The 20,420-nt window shown below is 58.9% G+C and overlaps 1 protein-coding gene across 2 annotated transcripts in view; it reads left to right on the forward strand.

The window, feature by feature from the left end:
• The first annotated feature begins 7,153 nt into the window (after nt 1–7,153).
• MGAT5B (alpha-1,6-mannosylglycoprotein 6-beta-N-acetylglucosaminyltransferase B) overlaps nt 7,154–20,420 on the forward strand; it is a 75,729-nt gene continuing 62,462 nt past the window's right edge. Inside the window, exons 1-3 of one of the 2 annotated variants that reach the window (XM_044745759.2) lie at nt 7,154–7,371; nt 11,209–11,321; nt 20,040–20,187. In XM_044745759.2, the coding sequence (XP_044601694.1) occupies nt 7,304–7,371; nt 11,209–11,321; nt 20,040–20,187 (329 nt within the window). In that variant the 5' untranslated portion in view covers nt 7,154–7,303. The remainder of the gene's footprint in view (nt 7,372–11,208; nt 11,322–20,039; nt 20,188–20,420) is intronic. The other variant, XM_070483693.1, reaches the window with a different exon arrangement.

The raw sequence follows: 20,420 nt of genomic DNA on the forward strand, positions 1-20,420 counted from the left end.
TGAGGCTCTGCAAGTAATTTGCCCAAGGTCACAGCTGGGAGCGGGAAGCAGGATAGGAGCAGAGTCCTCTCCGACTCCAGACTCACGCAGGGGATGAGGAGGCTTGTCGGGGCTGAGAAGATCCTGTCCCCATCCTGCGGGCACTGCCACCCTCCTGCAGGGGAGCATCCTTACCGCCTCCCTGTGCTGCCTGTCCCCTCACAGGTGGAGTGGGGCCGGGCCACACCCTGAGGGCTGGGTGGATACACACCCAAAGAAAGCCAGGAACAGTGTAGAGACGCTGACCCCAGGGGTGATACCCAGAGTGAGTAGGGATTTGCACAAAGGAAGCTGGTTTGGGGACAGTGGAGAGTTGGGAGGGTTTGGATGGCATGGGATGGGGCGTGGGAGTGACTATTTCATGAGAGGAGGGGTCTGCAAAGTAAAAGTGGGGTGCAAGAGGCAAAGTGAGAAATGGTCCTAGCTGAGCACATGTCAGGCTGGCCTTAGGGACAGGGGTCCTTAGAACCAGTCCTCCTCCTTTCTCCCCGCCGTCCCTGTACATATTCGTTCATTCAAAACTTCCCTGTTGAATGTGGCTTGTGTCAGATGCTGTTCAGGACATCTGAAATACATCAGTGGACAAAAGAGACAAAAATCCTTCTGGTTGCGGGGCTGGCCCCGTGGCCGAGCGGTTAAGTTCGCGCGCTCCGCTGCAGGCGGCCCAGTGTTTCGTTGGTTCGAATCCTGGGCGCGGACATGACACTGCTCATCAAACCACGCTGAGGCAGCGTCCCACATGCCACAACTAGCAGGACCCACAACAAAGAATATACAACTATGTACCGGGGGGCTTTGGGAAGAAAAAGGAAAAAATAAAATCTTTAAAAAAAATAAATGAAAAAAAAAATTTTTTTTTAAATTAAAAAAATCCTTCTGGTTGCGGGGAGGGCATCTTCACCCTCCTTCATCTGTCTACTCCTGAAACCTCTCACAGAACCTAGAAGGGGTCATGGCTGTCTCACCACACACTCTGCCGGGGCAGAGAGGGACTGATGGTCGGGGGACCCCCACACATGCCTGCTTCCATCCCGCCGGGGGAAACAACGGGAAGTCATTGCTCTCTCAGGGCGGGAAGATCCCAGTGCGACTGGATGCCATGAGATCTTGCTAGCCAGGGATGGATTCTGAGGTGGTCTGAGGAGGAACCCATCGAGGCTTGAAATCCGGCATCAGCCTCGCGTGGATAGAAACCAGAAAGGGGCGTCTCCCGGCAGCTGCCCTTTCAAGATGACCCAGGGGAGCTAAGGAAGCAGGAGAAGGAAACTGAGGCAGCTGCTTCGGTCTGGTGCTTGGTGGCCTGCCGTGTCGTCTCCTCAGGTGGCACCAGCCGCTCTCGGGGGGAAGGAGCCCTTCTCCAGGGGCCCAGAGTCCCTGGGGACACCTGTTCACACTTGCCTCTGGGACCCCTGGACCAGGGTTTTGAACCCAGGGGGTGACAGCAGGTAAGGGCGTGAGCTCTGAGGTCTGCCGGGCCTGAGTTTGGAGCCTGGATGTGCAGGGAGCCCTGGTGGAAGATACTTCACCTCTCTGAACATCAGTTTCCTCATCTGTTGCAACCTTCATCCCCTATTCCTGTGTAACGTAACATAGTCGCAGATTCCGGGCATCGGGATGTGGTCATCTTTGGGAGACCATGATCCTGTCAACCCCAGATGGCTGCTCCCCTATTCCTGCAGTGACCTGTGATGCAACTGGGGAAACTGCCCAGAAAGAAAGGGGGTCTTTTTTTTTGAGTAAGATTGGCCCTGAGCTAACATCTGTGCCCATCTTCTTCTATTTTATACATGGGACGCCTGCCACAGCATGGCTTGATGAGCGGTGCATAGGTCTGAGCCCAGGATCCAAATCAGTGAACCCCGGGCCGCCGAAGCAAATGTGCGTACTTAACCGCTGTGCCACAAGGCCGGTCCAGGGTCATTTTTTTTTAAGTTGCCTTGCTACAGCAAATTTAAATAAAATAGCTATGTGAACACGGTAACATATTTAGAATCCCTGGGTCATTTCCTGGCATGTCATAGGTGCTCAAAAAATGGAATCTCATGAACATGTTAAAGAAGGTCTCGCCTGTGTCTCCAGCACTGGGATGGGGTCCACTTGGGAGGGTCCCCTGTCCCCAGCTTCTCTGCTCCTCCCCATGCACATGCACACTGGTGCACACACACACACCACACACACACACGCACGTACACAGCAGCTAACTTCCGTGCAGAACAGCGAAAGGACAATAGCTGTGCTCCCGGCTCCCACCAGCTGTGCGGCAGAATGGCCTTCTGGCATAAATAAAAATAAACCCCAGACGCTGCTTTTCAATCGGAGGATTGGCCTAAATGTTGTGAAACAGAAAGCATGAAAGATGCATTGGAACAACAGCTCTCCGCGCTCCTCAGCCTCCCCGCGCGGCTCGAGGCGCCTGGCGTCTGTGTGGGGCTGCTTGTTCCCGCCCAGCGAGGCTGTTGATGATTTGTGCAGAGTGTCAGTAAACGCTGTTATGACATTATTAATGCTCCGCACTCCGGCAAAGGACAATGGCCTATTGCCTCTTAATGTGCTGTCTGCCGCTGCAGTTGGAGCACATTAACTGGGGATTTCAAACACTGTAAACCGCTTGTTTCCTTCTTTCTTCTTCCCACCCCAGGCCCCGGTCTGTGAGCTCCAGAAGCATCCTTGATGCCTTGAGAAGGTGGAGGTGGCAATCAAGGCTCTGATGCCCAGAGAGTCTGCAGGGGGGCCAGCGAGGGGGCAAGGAGAGCATCTAGGAGCATTGACCTTCCTCCAGGGGCAGTGAGGTGTCTGCAGGGGGAGCTGGATGTGCTGGGTGGGCAGGGCTGGCAGGCTGTCTGCTCTGTCCTCCGGTGACATCCGCAGGGAACCTAGACAGCAGACCTCTAATGGATTTTATTGGTCTTGCACAATGTTCTAAAAACACTGAGTCTACATTTTAGAATTATCTGACTTCACATGAGAAGCCCAAATTTTTGACTCCTTTGAAATGACCGGGACCACATTCACACAAAACAATGATAGCATGTCCCTCCCAGAGACCTCCGGTGGAGCCTCAGCAGTCTCTAACCACGCTGGCCCCTTTCCACCAGCTCCCTTGAGTAGGTTGAACAGTACCCCCTCCAAATTCACGTCTACCTGGAACCTTGGAATGTGACCTTATTTGGAAACAGGGTCTTTGCAATGTAATTAGTTAAGATGAAGTCATTCTAGGTTAGAGGGCCTAATCCAATGACTGGTGTCCTTATAAGAGGAGGAGAGGACACAGAGAGACAAACCCAGAGAAGAAAGCCATGTGAAGACAGAGGCCGAGCCCACAGTGATGTTTTTACAAGCCAAGCCATGCCAAGGATTGCCGGCAACACGGGAAGCCAGCAGAGAGGCCTGGGGCCCATTCTCCCTCGGAGCCTCTAGAAGGAACCAACTCTGCCAACACCTTGATTTCGGACTTCTGGCCTCTGGATCTGTGAGAGATGAAATCTCGTTGTTTTAAGCCTCCCCAGTCTGTGGTACTCTGTTGCAGCAGCCCCAGGAGACTCAGGGAGCCCCCTTCCCTCTTCGCCTGGCCCACCCTCTAGGCCTTTTGAGTCTGGCACCCCTGAATAGTAGGACATCACCCGCTTCCCCCAAATCCCTTCCTCACATCCTGCTCCTCCTTTTTGGACAGAGGGCCTGCTCTGCACGGCCAGGGCCTCGTGCTGGCTCTGGGCTTCTCCTGACCACTCTGGCCAGGCCAGCAGGTACATCCGGAGGGCAGTGGGGAGGCCCAGGAAGTGCTGCATTGAGAAGGCCCAGGCTGATGCAGAGTGTGCTCCCGACCCCACGTTGGGCCAGCTCGTGGATCTGTTTACACCCTCAAAAGAGAAAACCAATGGAAATGGGAAGGGTTGGGAATCCGATATGCCCCGACATCATCAGAACTTGGATGTGCCCCCCGATTCCTGCTCCCCCGTTCTCCTCTAGCTTCTTTAGGGTGACTCTGTTTCCAAAGGCCAAGGGCATTATCTAGAACAGCGGGTCTCCACCGTGGCCTGTCATGTTGGCATAATCTGTGGCATTAACAAACAAATGTGCCCAGGCCCCACCTTAGGTCCTGAATCACAAGGACTCTGTTTTCTTACATTCTTCAGGTGATTCTGCTGTGAGTGAGGGCTGAAAACAGGCCGATAGGGCAGGGTCTTGGTTTGAGTTCCCCAGAAGTAGATTCTAAGTAGATTCTGAGACAAGGATTCAAGTGCCAGCAGCTTATGTGGGAGGTGACCCCAGGAGCAGGGGCGGAGTGGTGGGGAATGAGGCAGGGAGGGGAAGGAAGCCAACATGGGGTGCATTAGAGAGCCGGGTACCGCTGCAGGCAGCTGGAGCTCAGTCTCACTGGGGAACTCTGGGAGCCGGTGTGGAACATGCCAGAGTCTCCTACCTGGGTCCCTATCCTTTCCTTGAGGGCTGCTTCGGGGCATCAATTCTCTGGCACTTCTGTCTTGCCCCTGCATGTTGGAGCATATTCCCATAGCCAGAAAAAAGCCTCAGGCAGTGTTGCATGTGTTCTCGGTAATCCATCTTTTGGCACGTAGAGGTGCATGCCCAGGGAATAGGGCGTTAGCTACGGGCGGATCAGTGACAAGAAAAATAATAACCATGTGCTGTGAGGGCTCGTAGGTGCCAGGCAGTGGGTTGCTTACACGTATCAACAGGCTCAATTCTTATAACCACCCAAGAGGCAGACTGTAAATAGTCTGATTTACAGCCGAGGAAACTGAGGCACAGAGAGGTTCTACCCGAGGGTACTCGGGGATGGGGACCCACCAGTTTCCTCCTAATGTCTAGAGCACAACAGAGAGCAAGCAGGACTGCTTATGCCAAACTTGCCTGCAGATGAGAGGCTGACAAAAGGGAAACAGACTCTGAAAGGAAGAGGCAGCTGGATGGTCCAGCTCAGAAGGTATCTTTCACAGTCAGCCCCACACCTCCCTGCCCAGCCCGGGCCTGCCAGCAAATGGCAGCGGGTGCTCTCCCCCTGCCTATCTCAAAGCCCACATCCAAGAGGACAAGGCCCAGATGGAGTGGGGAGTCCCCTCTCCCACCTTCTGAACTCTGGCTTCCGGCTGAGGGAAGGCCACCTTCTCAGATGGACCACACCAGACACGGCTGTGCCTTTTGAGGAGACCCATCTTCTCCCCTCCCCTTTGGCCTAAAATGCAAACCAGGTGTAAATTCGGTGCCCTGAGCTAACACGAGAGGCACACACGGTCGGAAGGGCCATTTCATTCCTTAGTGCAGATACAGCTTTTGCCTTGACATCCAGGACTTAAATTATTGCCTGAGTGTGTGTGCACGGTGTAGGCACCCAGGCACAAGGTGTGATTCAGAGGCCCAGCAGAGACCTCTGCCCTCAGATATCTCCTTGGCCGACCTGCCATGATGCCCAAATTTCCTGCCACCATTTGCCACTCTTCTGCACGAAGGCATGGTCAGCATGTCCTTGTTTGATGCAAATTTGTTACCTAGCTGGAGCAACACATTAATCCGCCAACACCAATTCATCATCGGTTTTCACATTAGCAGAGAGCAAGGCGATGAGATAATGGAACGCAGGACAGGTGAATTTTGATGAAGAAGGAGCAGGAAAAGCAGGAGCGTGAGTCACTGCCGGTGAGAAGTGGCTCAGAAGAGGGGCCGGGAAGTGGGCTTGGCGGGCAGCAAAGGGGCTGGGAGTGGGGGCCGTGGTTGGATGGGGCCAGGGCAGGAGGAGAGGAGTAAAGGTTTTCTCTTCTCCTAAGCCAGGCTGCAGAATCGCTGTCTGGGATGGAAAGACCCTCAGGCTCACCCAGGTCATTTTGCACACGGCCCGAGGCCTTGGGCTCATCCCACCCAGGGGCTTCCATGTCTGTACCTGACCAAGGTCTGGTCTCCAAAAGTTCTCAAATCCAGGCCTGGCTCTGGGAGCTGCGCTGGCTCAGTGTGCGTACAGGAGCCCTAACCTATCCCCACAATGGCAAACACATCCCCAAAGTCAAAAAGAGGAGGCAGGGTGGGGGCACATACGTGCTTTATAGAGCATCTGGGCACTCTCATTTCATCGTGGAGAAACCGAGGCTGGGAGCCTCCTGTGACTTGCAGGGGTCACCCACTGGTTAATGGAGGACCTGAGACTAGAACCCAGGACTACACAGCATGAGCCTGCTTCTGGGCTCAGGGGAAGAGCCTGAGCGCCTCATGCCGAGTTTGAACTCAGATCGGTAAGCAAAGGGGAGCCGTGGCAGTTTCTGACCAGAGAGACCAGAGGATGGGTGAGGGTTGCAAAGCCAAATCAGAGCGGGTATGAAGTGACCGGCGCAGAAGCCCACAATGGTTGGCAGAGGCAGCCGACCGCGAGACAGCCCTGGCACTGGGCGGAAGGGAGTGGGTCTCCTCCCAACACCGACCTCCTCTGTGCTCTGCAGGAGCCGAAGCAACCCTCAGTCCTCGGGGCTGGTGGCGCCCAGGATGCTTCCGAACGAAAGCAGGGCCCCGGGAAGTCGCCTGGCTGCAGGGAGGCAGAGGGACCCTCGCCCGCCCGCCCCCCGCGCCCCGCCCCGGGCCTGGAGGGCGCACTGCTGGGCTGCGGCCACGAGGTGGCGCCGGCGCGCCGAGGAAGCGCGGCGGCCGCTCCCGGGCCGCCCCAGCCGGTTGGGCCGCCTCCTCCGAGGAAACAATGCGGCGCCTCCGGGTGTAGCGCGGCGCGGGCCGGACGCCGGACACCGAGCGCGGGCAGCCGAGCGAGCGGGCGGCAGGGCGGGCGCAGGACGCGCCCCCGGGAGCCATGAGCGCGGCGCGGCGCGGGGCCGGGGAGCGGCGCGGCCCGGAGGCACGGGCAGCCGGGGCGCGGGCCCGGGGCCGCCTCTAGCCGGCACCGAGGGCGCGGGCCCGGGGATGAGGGCGCCCGCGGCGGGGAGCCCGTCTACGCGCCGCGGCGCCGTCCCGCCCAGCGAGCGAGCCCGAGCAGGCAGACGCGCGGCCGGCGGTCTGGGGGCGCGCCGCCTCCCGGCCCCCAAAATGTGAAGCGGGAGGGCGGAGACGCAGAGACGGCCCGGCCGGGCGCCCTCGCCGCCCTCCGGCAGCCGCGCCGCTCCCCTCCTCTGCCCGCCGAGGCCACGCCGACCCCGCGGGCCGCGGCCCGAGCAGCGAAGCCCCGCGCCCCCGCGCCCCCCGCCTCGCTCGGAGCAGGGCCCGGGACGGCGCGTCCGGCCTCGCCCGCGGCTCCTCGCCCAGACAACTTTGAACAATGGTCACAGTCAACCCCGATGGGAAGATAATGGTCAGAAGATGCCTGGTCACCCTGAGACCCTTCCGGTAAAGTTGTCTCCCGTTCAGCGCCGGGAGGTCTTTTTTCCCCGAGGGGCGCAGGGTAGGGGTGGGCGAGGCCGGACTTCGCGAGGGTGTCTGTCCCGGTGGCAGAGGGGGCGGTTCTTCCTTCCACCCTGGGTCAGGGCCAGTGGGGCTGGGGAAAGGGATGGAGCTGGCGTTCGGGTTCAGGTGGGGAGGGCTGTGTAATTCTGAGACGCGTCCTGAGTTGGTCTAGGAGAGGCTCGGGGTGCGACGGGGGGAATGGGGGCAGAAGGCACTCAGGTTGTGGTCCTGGGCCCGCGAAGTTGCCCCAGCCAGGGCGCTCCTTCCCTGACCCTCGGGGTCCTTGCCCGCTCGCGGACCGCCCCTCCACCCCAGCGGCGAAGTTAGCGCGCTGTGCCGGGCTGCACCCCCACCCCGCGGGCCCGTCGAGCCCCGGTCGGCCGGCCCACCCCCTCCGCCTGTGCCATCCCCTTCCCTTCCCCCGCCCCCCCTGCCCCCCCCCCCCCCCGCCTTTGGCGCGCACTCCCCTTCTCGCGGCAGGGTGCGGGCCTGTCTTCAACGGGAGGGGCTCCGAGGTTGGGGCAAGGACAGCCTCTGCTGGGGATTTGAGCCCCCATCGCGGCAGTGGAGAGGCGGGGGCAGGGGCGGCACTGCAGGGGGGAGAAGGGCGTGGGAGACAGCACCACTGGCGGGAGCGTGGAGGCAAAGACCCCCCCCCACACACAACCTTGGGCGGCCAAGACCAGGCAGGACTATGGCCGCGCGGGGCTGACCGGGCTCTGCTGGTTCCACCCCAGGACTCCAGAACCCGGCGGTTCCGGGGCAGCTCCCTCCTCTCCCAAGAGCCCACGGAGCCCGGCCTTCAGCCTGGGTTGGGGAATGGGCGCTAAGCGATGGGTGCCCAGCGGGTGCCATTTTGCCCAGGGACTGGGAGGCGGAGGGCACCGAGGGAGCGACGGGCCGGGGGGCGGGGGGCTGCACCGTGGGCTCGGCCACAGGTGGGGTCTGGGCTCAGGACAGAGCCCGAGAGGGCAGGAACTGGACAGGCGGAGGCTACCTAGGCTTGGGCTGCGGGAGGGGCTGGCTTTGAGCTCCTTGCCCCCAGCCCTATGGCCAGAGCCCCTGCCCCTCTCAGGCCCCCGCTGGACTCACTCTGGGCTTGGAGGAGGGCGGGAGGTGGGCGAGACCATGGCGCACGTGGCTCTGGCCTCCCCAGCCAGTCTAGCCCCTGGATGGGCTGGGCCTGTTGTGCGGAGTTGAGGAGACAGCCGCCTGGACGGCCCGGGTCATGCTGGGCCGGCGCTGCCCGGAGGGTGCAGGAGGATCGCAGAGTTGGGGGTCCCAAGAGGAGGGCCTTGGGCGGGTGATTGGGCATCTCTGGAAAGGGCCTTGCTCCTCCAGGGAAATTCTCAAATCCCTGGCCTAACCTGGACCGTTGGAAGGGTCCTCGCCCCACCTCTCCCACCCCTTGTCGGCTGAGCCCTCCAGGCCACAGGAAGCTCAGCCGCTGACCCCAGCTTTGGCTGGACATTTCCTGGCGCAACGGAAGGCGGCGGCCGGACTCCAGCACCACGGACAGCGCCAGGTCCCCTGCCTGGCTTCCCTCTGGGGGCCATGGCGCTCTTACCTGACTGGCTCTTATCTGACGGCAGGATTCTGAGATGGGTTTGCACACGTTCCCCTCCCCCCCCCCCAAGTTATGTAACTTCCCCCTCAGGGTCGCTCTAGGCTGCCCAGAGACCCACAGCCACCAGTGGAGTTTTCATATCCCATCCCCTTCAGATGGGTCGGGGTGGCCTCCAGCCACATCATCCTTGTTTGTTAATCCCAAGGGCAGGCTGGGGGCCCTGTTCCCTCGGGTTTTCCCAGAGCCTCTGGCAGGGATCTTATTCTGTAGCTGCTCCTGGAAGCTAGCTTGAGTGGGTACATGCGTGAGTGACATCATTTTTTAATTTGAATCTACTGTAAAAGGCCCCAGGATTGGGGTCTGGCAGAGAGGGATGCAGCTGACATGTGTTGGGGGCTTCAGATCCTGGGCTAAAGGCTTAGACGCCTTTCTCATAGCAGGTCTTTGGATCCTGTCAGCCCAAATCGCCAGCTCTAAATACAGCCCTATAGCTGGGCAAGAGGGCGGGGGGAGAGAGGGACAAGAAACTTGAGGGATTCATCCTTGTCCTCAGGCTGGGAGGACAAACAGCTGATGGCCCCAGGATTTCCCTGGATGTGCGAGCCTCCTGTTCCTATGCTGGCCCTCTGGCTGCTGTCCTGAGACCAGCCTGACTTCATCTCAGGAATCCCAGGGCCCTGGCCCACCCCTGGGCTGGGCGGAATTCAGTAAGGGGCTCTTCGGCGCCCTATCGCCTGTCCTCCCTGTCACCCCCTGGGGGAAGCCCCCAGTGCCCTCTCTGCCTCTGGGTTCTGCCCCCTCTCCGATTTAATTTCTAACAGCTTCCTTTAAATATGGGTTGGGAATTTTGTCCTGCTTTTATTTTCTTCCGCAATTATGTGTTTTCTTTAATGGACCAAATTTTAATTAAATACTGCTCTGCCAGTTTCAAAGATTGAAGATTAAAATGCATAAAACAAGTCTTGCATAGAGATACAAACAAATGTGGCGTTTGAGAATTGGGGTGGAGGTGGGAGGGCTGGAATTCTCTGGCATGACTTGCGGGGCTCCCTGTGGTGAGCCTGGCTCCACATGGGCTGAGGTTCCTCACTCTGACTCGGGGGGCGGGGGGGGGGCTCCCCTTTCGACTCTGCCAGCTCATCTAGTCCTCTGATAGAGTCAAGGGCCCAGAGCAGCCGCCACCTCTGGCGGCCCCAGGGCTGTGCTGGTGAGCTCAGGTCTCCTGCTTGGGGCCCAGGATCCAGTGTGGAAGCAGCAGGAGCCTGGGCTGGACTTGAGGGTGGGTCCCCCGCTGTCCCCCTGGGGCTGCCCTAGTGCCTGGCACTGGTAGATAATCAATAACTATGTGTTGAAGGAATTAATAAGAGTTTTGGACAGCTCTCCTGACCAGTGTGACAACACACACACCGTATGACACCCCAGACACAGGTGTCGGCTCACTCTGGCCAGTCTCTGCTGCAGGCTGACAACCTTACTGTGTGCCTGTCTGGTGAAGATGTGGGTTAGGTAGGGTCTGGGCACAGAAAGCGGCCATGTGGCCCTACCCTTCTAGATGTTGCCATCTGGTAATGACAGAGGGCACATGCCACCCCCCTTGCACATGATAAGGATGTGTTCAAGTAAGCTCGTGACTGATTGCTGCCGGAAGGCCTGTGTGCACAAGTGCAGAGTGGGGCCCGGGTGATTGATGGGATCCAGGTGGGTTTCTCCTGGGCCAATTACCTACCCTCTGGCTGGCGTCAGGTCCTGCTGTTTCCCTCTCTACCAGCGACCTTCAAACTTTAGTAAGTATCAGGATTATCTGGAGATGTGTTAAAACACATTGCTTACTCCACCCCCAGAGTGTGTCATTCGGTCTGGGGTTAGGACCCCAAAATTTGCATTTCTAACAATTCCAAGTTGATGCTGATGCTGCTGGTCTGGGGACCACACTTTGAGGACCGCTGCTGTAAATGAGCCAGACTCTTTCTGGAGGCCTTACACTATATGTGCATGGTTGTCCCTCAGGGTTTTGTGTGTGGCTCGTGGCCAGTTCCTTGGAGTCAAGTTCTCCTTATCTTGTGGCAATGAGAGACTTCCTGGCCTGGGAGCTTGGCCCCCTGATCTTGCATCTCCCATCCATCCATCCCTTCTTCACTCATTCGTTCTACGGAGCCCTTACTGGATGGGGCGTATGCTGCTGGCCGCCCTGACCACCCGTTTGCTCTCTGCAGGCTTTTCGTGCTGGGCATCGGCTTCTTCTCGCTCTGCTTCCTGATGACGTCTCTGGGAGGCCAGTTCTCGGCCCGGCGCCCAGGGGACTCCCCCTTCACCATCCGCACAGAAGGTATCTTCGTGGGGAAAGGAGGGTGAGAAACAGATGCAGGTGCCTGGGGATGAGGAGGGGGAGGCCTGTGAGCCTGGCACCGCAGGGCGCTTTCTGGGGTCCTGTCCCAGGCATTCGATCACCTCATTGGTGGCTGTGTGAGAGAGAGGGGCCTTGACTTGGGCTGCGTGACCTTGCACGCTGCTTCGGCTTTGGTCTTGGCGGTGGTCATCAGGCTTCCTCTGGCCTGGATTGTCAGGCCAGGGAAGGGCCTCTGGGCCAGGGTTTCCTGGGCACCAGAAGAGGTGGCCTCTGTTGCTTCTTTAGTGTGTGTGGAGTCTCTGAATTTGACACCTGTCTCTTTGAGACGCATATTCTGTGCCTTTTGCCTGGGCTGCGGCCAGAGCAGGGGGCAGAGGGCAGGCCTGGCCGTGGGCTCACGTGTCTTGTCTCTGAGCTCTTCGGACACGGCCTGGACCTTCAGCATTCCTTGCCCACGTGGTACTTTGAAAGCAGGGAAGTGGAGGTTCAGAGCTCAGCTTTGGGGACCAGGTGGACTGGCTTGTTCTGTGGGGCATCATCTGCCAGCTGTGTGCCATTGGCCAAGGCACTGATCCACCCTCAGGGTAGGAAAGCAATGGCACCTTCAGGGGTGGGGCTGGTGAGCTCTCAGGGCGCGGGGGTGGACGGGGTGATGACCTGGGGGACTCCTCTTGCACCTGGGTCCTGCCGCCCTCTCATCCTACTCAGAGAGGGTGGACAACATGACAGAGGCCTGCTCAGTGTGTTGGGGGCTCTTCTGGTCAGCAGTGGGAAGCAGGAGCGTAGTGGGGAAACTGATGCAAATGAGGTTTCCAGAACTGTTCAGGGAGCTGGCTCTGTGGGCTTGTCCCTGTCCCCCCAGGGAAGCCTCTCTCTGAAGCCCACCTTCTCGAATGCCCAGGGCTCAGCCTTCTGGCTTCCCTTTCCCAACGAAGAATATACCCTCAATAGAGCAGGTTGTCACCTAGGGCGGGTGATCTGAGAGGCACTCCTCATGCCATCTGGTGTCTCTTCATTAGATTCTTTCCTTTGGTTGAATGTGTACTTCTTTAAACTTGCAAAAGCCCCCGGCAGGAATTTCACATTTCTTAGTCATTCAAGCCTGAATGCAAATTAATTTATCCCATCTCTGACTCGCAGAGATTCCTCAGTCTTTCTGAGCTTCCGTTTTCTCCTCTGATAACTGGGACCAATAACACCGACGTTCCCCCCAGGATTGTCGTGAGGAGCGAAAAGATAACGTGTGTGAAGGGTCTTGTGCAGCCTCTGGCAAATAGCACAGGCTCCCTAAGTATTTACAGGGTGGGTGAGTCTGAAAGGGGGGCTCTACAGAAAAGGATGTTTAGGAAAGAGGACCAAGGAGGTGCGGGGATTTCTGCACAGGAGACGCCTGAGGACTGAGGCTGGAAGAGGATGGGGCAGTCATGAAGATGCCCTTGGGAGGGAGCCTGGGGAAGGACACTGGGCGTCATGGGTGGGGGATTGGTGGTGAGGGGGCTGGAGCGTGGGGAGATGGGGTGTAGAGAGTGATGCTCAAGCTACCTGGGTGCCACCCCTGGAAAGGGGCCCTGTCTGTCTGGCTGGGCTGCTACAAGGGGCTGGAGGAAACTGGACCTCCGGAAAGGTCAGGGATCCAAGAGATGGGAATCAGGCACAGGGGGAGGAGAGGTGTGTGGCTGAGATCTAGCTCTTCTGCTCCTGAGGGAGTTGGGGGTCCCATCCTGGCGGGGAGTGGGCCCAGTGGCCCAGAGAACAGGGACTTCTGGGAGCCCTGCCCCACTCTGCCCTGTGCAGTCGTGCCTGCTAGAGGACGCAGGGGTCCAGCTCCAATCTTGTGTGTTAGGGCTGGGCAGAGCCATCGAGCGGGGAGGATTCCCCAAGGTCATGCAATTACTCTAGAAGCCTTTGTGTCTACCTGTATGTGTGTGTGTGTGTGCGTGCGTGTGGGCACACGCGCTTGGATATTGGAGTATAATATCCACAGACTGAACACGTCCATGCAGCCTGCAACCCAGATCAAGAAATAACACCATCAGCCCCCAGTAGTGCCCCGTGCTGCGTCCCAGTCGCTTCGTCCCCAGGACGTCAGGACCCTGACGTCTGACATCACGGGGGCGTTTTGCCTGATGTTTGGACGTCGTGCGGATGGAATCACATAGCAGGTGTTCTTGGTGTGTGCCTTTCTCTCGGTACCACATGTGTGAGCGTCTTCCATCTCGGGTGTGCGGTGTAGACATTTGCTTTCACTGTTGTGTAGCACTCCACCGTGTGACCGCACCACGGTGCCTGGTTATCCACTCTCCCATTGGCGGACGTTTGATTGTTTCTAGTTTGGGGCTTTTGTGGCCAGTGCTGCTGAGAACATTCTAGTGCTTTTCTTTGGGGACACATGTGGGCATTTCTGTTGAGTCGGCCTAGGAGTCGAGTTGCCGGGTCTCCTACGTGTTGTGACATTAGTTCTCAGGCCAAGTTTATCCGAGTCAAAGTCTTCATGATTCCCAGGCCCCTCTGCTGGAAGCTAAGTGCCTGGAATACGGAACCGAAGGCCGCAAGGAGGAGAGGACAGGAGGCGGAACTCACCCTGCTTTGGTTCGGGTCCCGGCTCTCATCGTCCCCCCACTTCCTTTCATGCCTTGGGATTAGGTTGATTTGCTTGGAGAGACCCAAGGCAGGGACCTGGAAGAGGCCCAAGTTTACACTGTGGGCTTAAAATCCTGATCCTGCAAGAGTTGCCCACCTGAAGCGACACCCCCATGCTGAGGCTGGGGCGGCCCCGCAAAGCACCCAGGCGGCTCCGGCTTTTCTACCCAGGAGCTGCCCAAGTGAAGGATTGAGGCCGGGAGGGGCAGCTGTGGAGGGGCCTGGGAGGATACTGGGGGTCACGGGCCGGGGTTCGGTTGTCAGATAGTGTTTATTCCTGGGGTCTGTGCATCTGCAGGACACAATCAGGGAAAGGAAACCCACAAGGCACTGCCATTTAGGAACGAAAATCCTTGCATTGGCCAAGAAAATAGTGAGCACAAATGGAAGAAACCGTTTCTCCTCCCCTTGCCGGTCAAGCGTGCGTGCGAGGAAAGTGGCTTCCCACGTGGCCGGGGCCAGGGAGGGGCAGGAGAAGAAGGGTTTTCTAAAAGGGGTGACAGACAGACCGACACAGCCTCTTCTGGACGGTGGTCTCCCTGGGGAGGCTCCGAGTTCCCCTCTGGGCTGGTCTATATGTCAGGATAAAGTCTCTATTACGGGGATGAAAATGTGGCAGACTTCCCACTCTGTATTCTGTACATTCATCTTAAGATTCAGGGAGAAGGAGGCTGAGGGAGAGAATCGTAACTCGGCGGAGGTCTAACCTAATCCTCTTTGTTGTCGTTGGGCCTGGCTTGGCCTCGGGGGAGGGTTTTTTGCACGCTCCCTCACCAGGCAGCCCTCGCTCCCTTCCCAGCCCACTCCTTCCTCCTCCCAGCCTTGTGCCTCTGCTGCCCTTCTCTTGTCCTGGGAGGACCTTGCTTCCCTCCTAACGACAGGGGACGTGCAGCTGTGTCTGAGGCCGCCTTCCCAGCGTTGCTGCAGGTTCCCTAGAGCGCATGTGGCTGTTCCTGGCTTTCTGTCTTGTCTTGAAGAAGTAGAGGTTGGAGGCCATCTCTGGGGACAGGTCTGCAGGCTGGAGGTCCTTGGTTCAGCTGCCTATGTCTGCTCTGAGGTTCCCCCATGGCCTGGCCCTGGCAGACCCAGCCCCTGGCCAGGATTTGAACTTGGGGAATACCAGAGAAACATTTCCTTGCTCTGAGGCGGTCTCTGGCCCTGGAACTTGGTGCTAAGAAACTCTGGGGTTCTTCCTTTGAGAGGCTGGTGATGGATGGGTGGGCCACGGCCCAGGCCCTGCCCTTGCCTCCTGCACTGCCCTAAGCCCAGAGCTCCGACAGTCTCAGCTGGTTTCTGCCATGGCCGTGTGCAAAGAGACAGATGTGCTCATCGCTCCAGCTGGGCAAATACCAAGTCACAGCCCTCATCTCAAGTGCCAGGGAGGCCTCTCTTACCTGGCCAGGTGGGGGCTTGTTCACTTTCCAGGAACCAGCGGTAAAGGGTGGGGGTGGAGACAAGAAAAGCAGTCAAGGGAGAACAGGAGAGACAGAGAAACACAGAGCATCTGGGGAGGGGATGGCCCCGGGTGGTAAATGTGAGGAGATACAATGTAAATTTGTCTCTCTCCCTCCTAGCTTTCCTTATTTACATGGAAATATGGAGGGAACATGTGTGAATTCTGAGATGTGTTGCTGGGGACTCACGTTAAATACATTTTGATTTAGCTGACACCAAGAGCGGTGAGGCACCTCAGGGCTAGTCACATCCAGAGCCGGCACTGCTGACAGTCCTGGGGCTGATGGTGGCCTCCAATAGCGCATCACGCAAGGAGGGCCAGCCCGACTGGCTGTGCAAGGTCTGCTTCCCTCCCAGGATCCCACCGCCTGCCTTGTCCTGGGCAGAAAATGTGCTCGATGCCCCAGGAACTCCTCCAGAAGCCATGGGCGTCTGTCCTGAGCTCTCAGGAGCTCCCAGAGTCCTGCGCCATCTGCAGGCGATGGGAGCTGCCCCTAAGCCCCAGGTGCTGGGGAGGTGTCTGTGGTCCTGATCCAGCCTGAGGGAGGTGGCCTTACAGCCCGTCTGAGGGGGATCTGTCTCCTTACCTGCATCTGTGAGCCCCTCAGTCTTCTGGGGTCACTGTTGCTGTTGACATTTTTTAAGAATTGGCTTAATCCCTCCTGGGAAGGGCCATCCAGAACCCCCAGATATCTCCAAGGACTGTCGGGGGCTCACGTTTCCCTGGTTTCCAGCTTCTCCCCTGCCATCCTGCTCAGTGTCTCCCCGCTTGCCTCCTCTGTGTCCCCCACGCGGACCCGGTGGGAAGGGCACCCCTCTCCCCAAGCCTCTTGCACAGAGGCGGGGGCTCTGACCGCTCCTCAGCACAGCACGCAGATGACAGTTCCCTCTCGAATCCCTGCCTTTCAGAGCCCCTTTTGTCCCTGCAGCGGGAGCTTCCCCATCCTGCTTAGCCCCTCTGGCCGCCACTGCCACTGTCCTTGTTCTCTGTCCTTGTCTCCCAGGCCGAGTGGGGAAACGCAAGTCCTCCTGCTGGAATGTGCAGCGTCCTTTGGCTTTCTCTTCGTCTCACAGCTCTGGGCATCTAGACTCGGCTCTGGGCCCCCGGGGGGTTAGCAACGAAACAGAGCTGTCTCCCCAAGGGGACTCCGCCAGCTTTTACAGGAGCCATTCTTTCCTTCCCCATTTCCCTCATCCCTGGGGGTAATCAGGGAAGCGCCGGAACAGGAGTCCCAGCCCGTAGGAACTCAGGGCTCGCTAAGTCCAAGCCCCTCATTTTGCAGGAGGGGAAACTGAGGCCCAGAGAAGGGACGTGACGGGCCCTGCCCCCATCTGGTTGGTGGCAGAGCAGGCCTAGAGTCCAGGCTTTCTGACTCCCACCTGGCCTGTCCCAGGCCACCTTGCTGTCCTAGCCCCTGCACAGCTCTGTCGGGCTCTTGGGGCTGCCGCAGCTCTTGGCTGGATCTCACAGCTCTTGGCCCCGTCAGCTATTCCATAGCCTGTGCAACGGGGCTGGGGGTGTGGGGGGGGGTGCTGTGTCAGTGAGGTCCCGGTAGGGGCACAGGGGGTGAGGAGGGGCAAAGGAAGCTTGGGATGAGCTCGGAGAGAGGGGCAACAGTGTGACAGGGCAGGGTGCCATCCTGAGACATTCCAGGGAACACAGCACCACTCCCGAAACAGTGCTGTGGGCTCAGCATCGCCGGGGCACTGCGTCTGCAGGTTTGAGCTGCTTCCCAGGCTCTGCCATCCATTCCAGCCTGAGTGCTCCGCCGGGGCATGGCTGGGGGCCTCGGTTAACCGGCTCTGACTCTAGGGTGCCCTCAGCTGTGGGCTCGCTCTCCTTTCTTCATCCCACTCCTTTGGGGAAGGGGCCACCCCTGCCTGCGCTGTGAGCAATGGCTCTCCGGGGCTGCCCAGTGAGGCCAGGCAGGCCGTGCACTGCACAACTCCAGGATCCTGATGGTGGCCCACACCCCGGGTGGCACCGCTGGAGTTGTACAAAGCAGCGGCCGGGTCAACTGCCTGATGTTCTCCTAGCTTTCGAGCCGAAACGATGGGAACCTCGTCTTGTTCACCCTGTGCTCCCAGCCCTGGTGGAATGCTCGGTATTGCATTTGGGTGATGGGCTTGGGTGGGCGTCTCAGGGGTGAGAGGGACTTGAAAGACTCAACTAGGGCCCCTGACTCTGTGGAGTTGAGAGAGGGGGAGCTGTGTGCATCTTGCTTGCTTGACTGACGAACTGACTGAGCACGTGGGGGAGTGGGGAGGGCAGAGTGGTGGAGAGACCCCAGTTTGCTTCCTTTACCACTAGGGGGAAATTTCCCCGTCCCAACTGGTTTTTTGACAATCTACCCGGTTTTCCGAGAGGGTGAGTTTGAAGACCGTCTGCCGGTTCAGCAGCTGGGGTGGGGAGGAGGTGCAGGTGGTGTTTCCTGCCTGCCTGCCTCACTTAGATGACCTCCCCTGCCTCTGCCCTCCCCCATTCACGCCCTCCCGTTCACGCATCTTCCTTTCTTTGGGGCCGGGAACCCTGGCTCTTTAAGGAGGCCGCAGCTCCTCCCTGCTCTGCATGATGCCCAGCGGGCACTTGCACCACGTTTGGGTGAGCCCTCCCCGGCTTGGCTCCCCGTGGCCTCCCTTCTGACTTCAGGCGGGTTCAGCTGGCAGGGGAACCCGGCCGGGAGGTGACTTAGGCAGTGTGAGAAAGCAGCGGCAGCCACTGGCCTGGGCCCGGAGCCAGGGGCTATGGGGACGAGCAAAGCAGAAATGTCACAAGCCGCCCCCGTGACGCGGGGCGTCTCTTGGCTCTCCCTCTTCAGCTCCGTCCTGAGCTTGGAACAGAGACCAGCCGTCCTGCCTCCCCCATGGCCCCCCGTCTCTACGTTGTGTTCAGTGCCCTGCCATGCTCTCTCCTGCACCCCCCCCCCCCCCCCCCGTCCTGGCCCTGTGACATTGGGCTGCAGACGGGGCTGGAATTGTCTCCTGGTGTTGGGGACGCTGAGGCTGAGAGTGTTACCATGATTCTCGGCCACACGGGCGTTGGTGGCACAGGCAGGCAAGAGTCCGTGTGTCTGCCTCCCAGGCCCACTGAGCCGCTGGGCCCTGGCCTTTCCTTCCTGAGAAGCAGACGCTGTCGGTGCTCACACTGCATGGCCATCATGATCCCCGTGCACGTGGGTGGACTTGCAGCTGCTGGCACCTGTGGTTCTTTGCCTGGGGGCCTCCTGTAGCCACTTGATCTGTCTCTGCCACCCCAGGCAGGCAGAAAGTTCCAGAACATGGCTGTCCCTGGGAGCAACCCTCAAGCAGTGACTGGCGGCAGAGGGTGTGCACATGCCCCAGCTCCCTCGCCCCTCAGGGGGAGAACTCTGAGGCCGGTTCTACACCTGCTGGTCTCCCCAGGTTGCTGAGGCGCCCTCTCTGGGCTGCCTCCCCTTCCATGTGTCACCTCCCCATTCCTCAACTGGGGTTTCCTTCACCTCCCAAATAAACAGTTTGCCTCAAACCCTTGTCTTGGGGTCTGCTTCTGGGGAACCCAACCTAAGGTCCCCCCTGTACCCCCGGCGGCTTGAGAAGCCCCTGGAAGCTCTGGGTCTCCACCAACTCGGCTCATTGGCTCTGAGAGCTTCAGAGCCTGGCTCTTGGGGTTTGCAGGGAGCTGAGCTGGGGGTTGCAGCGCCTGGAACTGAGTACTTCATGGACCATTTGGAGGTGCTGTTTAAAACCTTCACAAAATTTAATTAGAAAGGGAGGGCAGGACTCACTCTCCCACACTGGCGCGTGCGGCGCTAATGATCGAGAATGATTGGAAAGGAAGTCGTGGAGAGTCCCCGGCTGGTTAACAGGATCTTGGTTGAAGCACCTCATTTTCACGTAATTTTATTCTCCACAAGGTCTCCCCTGCCCCTCAGCCCTGGGGGTGATCTTTGGGAACCTGAAGACCAGCTTGAGAGTCAGGACAGTTTCGCGATGGTGTCTACAGTGGGGTCTCGGGGGCGGGGGGAGAGGGAGAACGACAGGACTCTGAGCCCCTCCAACACGGGCTTGCAGCCTCTCCCGTGCATCCAGGCCACGTGGGGAGCAGGCAAAGTGCAGGCTCCTGGGCCCCTGCCCTGGGGATATGAATCAGCAGACCTAGACCAGGGCCCGGGAATCTGCATGTCAACAGCCTGGCCAGGAGATTCAGGTGCGGGGGCGTGGCTGACCACACTTATAGAAACCCTGATCTGGACGTTCTGTCTGGACCTTGATGTTGGGGGGCTGTGAGGTTCCTGTCCCACTGCCGGGCCTTCCCTGTCATCTCGCAGACCTGAGATTATGTCTAAAGCTCCACTTTGCAGGCGACAAAACTGAGGCTCAGAGAGGTTAAAAGTCATCCCAGTGTCACACAGCTGGTAGGGAACAGGGTTGGCCCAGGGCTCTCTGCATTCCTGCCCTGCAGGCGTGAGGGGTGGGGCAAGCTCACTCTCCTGACCCCTCCTCTTCCTGGGCAGATGGGAGTGGGGCTGGGGTCTGAGCCACCCCGGCCTGGAGACCAGGCGGCCTCGGGTGGCCTCCAGGCTGTTCGGCCTGCACCTGACTGTGCCCATGCTGTGCCCGCAGTGCTGGGTGGGCCGGAGTCTCGTGGCGTCCTCCGCAGGATGAGTGACCTGTTGGAGCTGATGGTGAAGCGCATGGACATGCTGGCCAGACTGGGGAACAGCAGTGAGCCGCACCGGGCAGCTGGCGACACACACTTCGCCGTGGACAGGTGAGGGGGACACGAGGACACGGGAGGGAGGGAGGGAGGCACGCGGAGAGGGTGCGCTGGGGCCAGGAGTGCTGTCGCTCGTCCCCTTTTGTGTTAATCTGGAGAAAACTTTAAAAATACAGGAAACCACACAGTCATACAACCCAGAGCTCGTTTCTGCCACCCAAATTCAACAGTCCTTAACATTTTGTCACATTGCTGGCGCATCTTTCTTTTCTCCTTTTTAATAAAAC

This window comes from Equus asinus, chromosome 13 (assembly GCF_041296235.1).
Source record: "Equus asinus isolate D_3611 breed Donkey chromosome 13, EquAss-T2T_v2, whole genome shotgun sequence".
NCBI classification, from domain to species: Eukaryota; Metazoa; Chordata; class Mammalia; order Perissodactyla; family Equidae; genus Equus; species Equus asinus.